We start from the raw sequence: 8,280 nt of genomic DNA on the forward strand, positions 1-8,280 counted from the left end.
TTTTAATAAAATTTTAAATATAATTTTTTATTTTAAAAAATAAAAGAAATCTTTTGAATCTAGTGCAAGATGAGTATGTGGCGGTCCGTCTTGAGTTCATTTTTTGTGCGTGTTATAAATTGCAGAACTTAATTTGAAATAATTCACGTTGCTCTTTTGAAGAAGAATCGTTGGTTTTTTTTTTTTTTTGCTCTAATTTACGTGCATACAAGCAATTATATATATTTTTTATTATTAAAATAATTTTTTAAAAAATATTGTATTGTTTTTTTTAAATATTTTGATATATAATTCAGAACTACAGAGAAAATTGTTTTATCATTTTTTTAAGCAACAAACATCTTCTAAATTCTCACGGTTTCAAGATTTCTTTTTTTTTTTCTTAGATTGTTTTTCTAGTATATGTGTAAGGTACTTATTATTAGTTGTCTTATTTATAGATTTTTTTTACAAAAGTGATTAAATATTTTAATTTAATATATCTATTTATTACGCTAATATTAATTCATCTGTCATATTAAATACAATTTTGTATATTTTAATAATATAATTATTTTTAAATAATAATATTGAAAAAATTTTAAATATCACAAACTTCTGTTTATTATTAGTTGTCTAGTTATTATTATTATTATTATTATTATTATTATTGTTGTTGTTGTTGTTATATCATGATTATTATTAAATATATAATATTTAACAAAGTTATAATTATTAGTATAATGCAAGCCAACAATATTAGAATTATATTAATACATGCAACTATTATTTATATAACAATTACTATTGTTATACCATAATTACAAATAATACAATTATATGAAATTTGTGATAAAATCAATGAACAATATTAAAACATAAAATAAATGAAAATTGTTATAAGAAATATTACAAAAACAAAATAATTTCAATTAGTTGTCTTATTTATAGATTTTTTTTTTTTACAAAAGTGATTAAAAATTTTAATTTTTCATATGTATTAATTACGCTTATATTAACTCATCTGTCATATTAAGTACAATTTTTTATATTAAAATAATATAATTATTTTTAAATAATAATATTTATTTTTTAAAAAAATCACAAACTTTTGCTTATTATTAGTTGTCTAGTTATTATTATTGTTATATCATGATTATTATTAAATATATAATATTTAACAAAATTATAATTATTAGTATAATGCAAGCCAACAACATTATAATTATATTAATACATGCAACTATTATTTATATAACAATTACTATTGTTACACCATAATTACAAATAATACAATTACGAAAAATTAATTACTGAAATTATCTTTTCAATGAAATTTGTGATAAAATCAATGAACAATATTAAAACCTGAAATAAATAAAAATTGTTATAAGAAATAGTACAAAAACAAAATAATTTCAATATTAAAAAAATATAATAAGTACTTTACACATATATTAGAAAAACAAATTAAGAAAAAAAAATAAATATTGAAACCGTGAGAATTTAGAAGATGTTTGTTATTTAAAGAAATGTTAAAACAATTTTTTTCCGTAGTTATGGATTACATGTCAGAATATTAAAAAAGCAAAACAAATATTTTAAAATAAAATTATTTTAATAATAAGAAAAATATATAATTGCTTGCACGTAAATTAGAGCAACAAAAAAACTAACGCTGCTTTTTCAATGAAACGAATTAAGCTCTCCAACACTGCTTCTTCAAAAGAGCAAAGTGAATTATTTCAAATTAAGTTCCGCAATTTATAACACGCACAAAAGGTGAATTCGGGATGGACCATCACAGATTTATGTTCTATCAGATTCAAAAGATTTCTTTTATTTTTTAAAATAAAAAATTATATTTAAAATATAATTAAAAAATTGTTTAATCCGGTTCAATCTGACACGGATTTTTATAAATCCGATACAGATTGTACCGGATTTTTATACATTTATAAAGGGTACCAAATTGCTATATATATATATTATATATTTTCTTTTTATATTATTTTAAGAAAAAAACCTCTTATTATATGGTATATCTTTTAATTAATTCGTGAAATTTGGGATAAAAAAAACTAACATTATTAGACAAACTAGTCATTTTATATGACCTCTTCTCTTTTTAAACATTATGGGTGTGTTTGGTTGAGTGGATTAAATAAGGATAAATTAATAGTCAAATACTTATTCAATGTTTGGTTAAAATTTTTAGATGTTTTAATTATCATTTTGACCCGGTTTAAGATCCAATTTTGTGAATAACTATTTGATTATTAATCTAATAAATCAAGTGGGATACACTATCAAAACTCAATAAATTACATTTTTCTCCTCTTATTGAATCCAAGTGGTAGGTTAAGTTATTTATTGAATAAAAATTTTATTTTAGAGTGTTGTACGTTAGATGTCGATCCTGATATTTAATATATATCATTATTATTTAATTTGGTTTAAACTTTAAAAAATATAAAGATATATTTTTATTTTGAAAAAAATAATTAATTTGTATATATTTTAATAAAATAATAAAAACTAAATTTAACGTTGGTTATGCTTATCAATAATATTTTATTTTTATTATATTTAATTTTATGATATTTACACTTATTAATTCAAAGATTATTAATATCTTTATAATTAACATTATTATTATTATTGTATAATATTATGTATTGCTTCTAGATGTGTACAGCAAATAAGTAACTTAGCAAGGGTATAATGATAATTTATTAATATTTAAAAGCTAATCACATATTAAAAATGTTGAATCAAACAATTTTAATAGTATCACATAATATTTGATTAATAATACATCAATCTTGTTATCTATAACGTAATCAATCATTTATTTATCTCATCACTTGTATCAACCACACCCTAGATGTTTTCTCTTGTGTCATTTAGTATTTTTTATTTACGAAAATTTCACTTGTCTTCGTTAAATAATAAAATTGATGTATTTACTGCGTTTTGATGACTATTTGTTTACGAAAATGCTATATTTGTTCAATGTTACCATTTTTTTTCGTTAAAAAAATTAAACTATACAAGCATGCACCAGAGTACTAGCATATACGATGATTTGATGGGGTGTTTCGAGGAAAAAAAAATTCCATAAGTGATACCCCTAGAAGAGCCTGGGTCAATCATTCACCCAGACAACCAGAGGCCTGAGCTCTCGAGCAAATTCCCGGCTGATGACTCACTACCCGGGAAGCCTCAATAGTAGTGCTGCACTCAAATGCGAGAGAACAAGTAAAATCTTAACTCGATAAGCGTACCTGACAGAATTATACTGATTTGACATGATGGACAGGGTAGGGCGACATGATAGGAAGTCAGCATCAAAGACTGTAAGTGGTAAGTAGCAACTGAAAACAAGGTCATCATTACTTTCCTTCCTATAAATAACATGTTCGTTTTACATTAATGACATTGAATCACATATATTTACACCAATAATGATTATTTCTCTTCGAATTTACACTTATTATCCTTTTATCTTCATCTGCTGACTTAAGCATTGGAGTGACCACGCTGGACATCCCTCCGACGCCGATTTACGAGTTTATTTACGTGTTTACAGGTTATAGTTGAAGCCATATTAGAAAGATATATCTTATTCACAAGATATATCATTTGCTCATTTTTTCCTCTAACAAAACTCTTATCAGATCTGATGGATTGTCTCCACCCAACTCACCCAATTTGTTTGGATCACATCAATAAATTTTCCGATAAGAAATTATTTAGAATAAATTTTGTCTTTATTTTCTGAGCTCTCAAAATATGTCCCTCTCAAGCAAGCACTTGGAACAAAAAATCAGCTAAGGCTAGGTCTCGAAGAGAGAATCATACCATTATCCAAGCTATCTCCACCATAAAAAATTTTAAAAATTAAATAATTCAATTTCAGTTTCGGCCCACCCAAAAATCAAATGAATTTATTACATTCCAGCTGTAAAATGTGACTTTTTAACTCCAATTTTTAATTAGGACTTCAAATTATTTCATTATAAGAAACCATATTTTCTCATTTTCGAATAATTAATCTAATTATATTTTTTATTTAAAGTTAAAAATTAATTATGTTGTTTAATTAATTTAATTTCATGGATATGATATAGACTTTTATTCTCGCTACTTAAGTCACACGAGAAAATATTAATTACAAATACTCAATATTGATGGTTTAGGGACTTCAAGTAAAAATATAACAAAAACAAAAAACAAAATTGCTAAAAGAAAACTTAAAGTTAACAAGTTATATGACTGGGAAAAAAATCTGTTAGATGAATCAAGCTATCAGAAGTAGACAAAAACTTGTGTGAGACGATATCATGGGTCGTATTTTGTGAGATAGATCTCTTATTTGGGTTATCCATGAAAAAATATTACTTTTTATGCTAAAATTATTACTTTTTATTGTGAATATCGGTAGGATTGATCCGTCTCACAGATAAAGATTTGTGATACCGTCTCACAAGAGACCTACTGTCAAAACAATGGCTAGTCGATACCCAATTTCTACCCGGAGGAGGTTATCACTTCTTTTATTTGGACTAATACACCGACGCACAACATTTTTTATAATTCATTAGATTTAAATTTAAATAAAGATCAAAATATAATTATAAAAAATTGTAAGAGACTAAAATGTAATTTTGATATATAAATTAAAAAATAAATTGAAAAAATTAAAAAATAAAAAATGACCTTAATAAGAATTGAACATATAACACCTAAACAACAAGAAACAATGACTCTATCCGTTGAAATACATTTAATTTACATTAAAATTTTAACATTTTATTAAAATATATAATTATTAAAACAGATCATGACACCAAAGTTAGTTAACCTAAGTGTCTCAAACTTAATAAAATAGTATAGATATATTAAGATAATGTTATTTTGGTGAGGTCATAAAATAATTAAATTATTTGAAATTTGAATCGAATGATAACGTTTTGGATAAAGACTTATATGAATTTTCTCTAATATTTCCAAACTGATCATCTTTATACTTTTGTGAGTTGGATAATTTTGGCAAGAAGCGTTTTCTTCCGATCAAAGGGACATGTGGTCCATGTGGTCTCTATTCACAATTCACATGCATAGCTTTCAAATTCCTGAATTGTCCTTTTTTTCGGACGAAGTTGGTGGGCATCCCGTAAATCTTGCAGGGACACACATGAAAGGAATTCAATTGAAAAAGTAGCCACCCTCCCTCCCACTCATCCCAGAACAAAGAAACTAGAAGAAGCGGAGACAGGCGAGGAAGAGGAGACAAATGGGGTACGCAGGGAAAGAGAGGGCAGAACAAGAAGAGGGTGTGATGGCTACTGAATTTTTCTGGTCTTATACAGATGAGCCTCATGCCTCTCGCAGAAGGCAGATCCTCTCTAAGTACCCGCAGATTAAACAACTTTTTGGCCCCGACCCCTTTGCTTTCCTCAAGGTACTTTTATGTGTCTTTGTTTCTGTAATGTGGGTTGCAGAAGTTGGGATTAACGGAGTTGAGACTGATGGGGTGTGGGTTCCAAGATTTAAACTTTTTGTAAATTTAGTGCTGTTTTTATTGATTTTGTTCGGTCCATTGCGATTGGGCTATCTTTTGTTTAAGGAATATTAGGTTTCTCTGTCTTCTTGTTGAGTTGTTTCGTTTGTGTTCAGTTGAATGGCATCCTGGATATAGTTTGCTATGCGTATTTTAGGCCATTCATTTAGCATATGTTCCTTTGGTGCATTGAACTTCACTGATCCGCGCTATGGATTTGATTGGATCTCCTTGTGTGCTCACATTGCATCCATTCATCCTTTCCTCCCAATTGTAAAAAATCGCCCATCAGGAAAAATACAGTATAACTTCTTTTATTTAGTTTTGTGTGAAGGGAATAGCTTCTTTTATTATTGCTCAACTTGAATGGTTAGATTGTGAAAACTTCGTTTGGCTAGATATTTTCTTTTGTAAAGGGTTTGAATTCTTTGACTTAATCAAATTTAAGCTAAATTGCACTGATACAGCTTGTTGTATTTGGTAAATGTTCTATGTTTCTTTTATCAAACACCAGCTTTTCCAATCTCGCATATGATTAATGGACGTGGAGAGATAAAACTATTCATAGAGTTCTAATGGATTTGTGGACACGCCAAATGATGGCTATGTTGCTTATGGTGGATAAAATATTACATTTTCTGTTCGCAGAAACAGAAGTTGCCGTCTCCAATGCCTTTGCATTCTTTTTCCGTGATTGATTGGTCTTTCATCCAACATTCCTATGATTTCACGATAATAGATTATTGCTCTTTTACTTCTATGTAGTAGCATTATTAACTAATATTTTAGGTGAAGTTGTAATTAAGAAGGTGAAATTAATTGAAAAACATTGGATATGTATTTTTTTCATCGTGCAGCAGTTGGAGCTGCTGGTCATTTGTTTAATGCCCTTTTTAATTTGTACTCAATTCATAGTGATTCCCTGAAGCAAATTTGAATTTTGAAAACTGCTAAGCATCAAAGTAACAAACCGTTGCTTATGTTTTCCACTGTCCTATATTACAGATTGCCGCAGCTGTTTCACTTCAGCTATGGACCGGAACCTTCCTCCATGACGCAGGTTGGCTGATGATACTTGTGCTGGCATATTTTTTCGGCTCTTTTCTCAACCACAACCTGTTCTTGGCCATTCACGAGCTTAGTCACAACTTAGCCTTCTCAACCCCAGTTTACAACAGGTGGCTTGGTATTTTCGCTAACCTCCCCATTGGCGTTCCCATGTCTGTCACCTTCCAAAAGTATCATCTTGAGCACCATCGGTTCCAAGGAGTAGACGGCATTGATATGGACATTCCAAGCCTTACTGAGGCCAATCTTGTAACCGATGTCGTTTCAAAATCAATATGGGTTGTTTTACAGCTATTCTTTTATGCTCTTCGCCCCCTTTTTCTCAAACCAAAACCTCCAGGAATTTGGGAATTCATTAATTTTATCATTCAACTCAGCCTTGATGCCGGTTTTGTTTATTTCTGGGGCTGGAAGTCTCTTGGTTATTTGATTCTTTCTACCTTTGTTGGGGGCGGAATGCACCCAATGGCCGGCCATTTTATCTCAGAACACTACATTTTTAAGCCAACAGATCAAGAAACGTATTCTTACTATGGCCCTTTGAATCTGATGACATGGAGTGTTGGTTACCACAATGAGCACCATGATTTCCCAAGAATACCGGGAAGCAAACTTCACAAGGTGAAGGAGATTGCGCCAGAGTTCTACGAAAATTTGGAGTCATATAAATCTTGGAGCCAGATCATTGCCATGTATATAATGGATAGGACAGTTGGGCCTTTCAGCCGAATGAAGAGAAAACTATCAACCAGTTCGATGAAGAAATCTGAATAGATTCCCTAAATACAAGTTTTTCTTTGTTTCCGCTTGACCTCATTTTTGCAGGTTTGATGTGAGATATAGTTGATTAACTGTTTGAATTTTACTGTTTGTACCATTTTAATGAACCACTTCTCTTGATGCCAGTTGATTTGGAAGATAATCCACAGAAGTCATCGTGTTATTTAATATCGTTTAATTTATGGTTCAAACATGGTCTTACCGCCATTGTTCGTGAAGCGAGTCATTGCAACCATTCAAGCGTAGAGCTTTTTGTTCAGAACAGATGTTGATTCCTTATTACTTCCCATAATTGTAATCTTGATTATTCGTGGAACAACCATGTTATACATCCTTAGCTGTATCCCCTAACGTACGTAGCCAATAATGTGGCTTCATGTTTTGTCTTTGCTGTTTCTGTTGCTGATGTATAGCCAGTTAAGTGCAGAGTAAACTCAAAAATTGCTGTTTCCACTAATTCAGCATCCTCCACCCCATCAAAGCCACCGCCATTACTGCCATGGCCATAATTGTAACCACCGTAACCTCCAACACCGTCGGCACTGCCGCTCACTTGATCAGTAATTTGTCTACATCGAGAATATGACTCCCATAACATGAAGTGGTTGGCCATTTCATCCAAGATATGCAATTTAGGTTCATCGGGGCTTTCAGCCACAGGGATCCAATTCTTAACTGAGTGCGTAAAATACATTACTAAGCTTAACAATGCCATTTCAACTCTTTTTTGTCGTCTCGTTTGGGTCGCCGGTCGGGCCAGGCGGTCGCCAATTTTAGTATTATTTCTAATGATTTACATATGTTTGATGTGTTTTGAACTATTTTTAATAATTTATGTATGTTTGATAAAATTTGAAATATTTATATTATTTATGCATGCTTAATAA

The 8,280-nt window shown here is 29.6% G+C and overlaps 1 protein-coding gene across 2 annotated transcripts; it reads left to right on the forward strand.

The window, feature by feature from the left end:
• Positions 1-5,133: 5,133 nt before the first annotated feature.
• Positions 5,134-7,774, forward strand: LOC142533441 (sphingolipid delta(4)-desaturase DES1-like). 2 transcript variants are annotated; one of them, XR_012816758.1, is made up of 3 exons: positions 5,134-5,446; positions 6,551-7,438; positions 7,520-7,774. XR_012816758.1 is itself a non-coding variant. In XM_075640204.1 (2 exons), the coding sequence occupies exons 1-2, from the start codon at positions 5,279-5,281 to the stop codon at positions 7,385-7,387; spliced, it is 1,005 nt and encodes a 334-aa protein (XP_075496319.1). In that variant the 5' UTR covers positions 5,134-5,278; the 3' UTR covers positions 7,388-7,544. The 2 variants fall into 2 exon arrangements, 1 of the variants encoding a protein (XP_075496319.1); XM_075640204.1 differs by having other exon boundaries at positions 6,551-7,544.
• Positions 7,775-8,280: the final 506 nt, after the last annotated feature.

The sequence above is a fragment of the Primulina tabacum genome, chromosome 2, assembly GCF_025594145.1.
Source record: "Primulina tabacum isolate GXHZ01 chromosome 2, ASM2559414v2, whole genome shotgun sequence".
Classification (NCBI taxonomy): Eukaryota; Viridiplantae; Streptophyta; class Magnoliopsida; order Lamiales; family Gesneriaceae; genus Primulina; species Primulina tabacum.

Bases quoted from the DNA above. Each gene is read 5' to 3' on its own strand.
- LOC142533441 (XM_075640204.1), top strand. From the start codon at position 5,279: ATGGGGTACGCAGGGAAAGAGAGGGCAGAACAAGAAGAGGGTGTGATG. The intron at 5,447-6,550 runs GTACTTTTATGT...CCTATATTACAG, and splicing joins ACCCCTTTGCTTTCCTCAAG to ATTGCCGCAGCTGTTTCACT.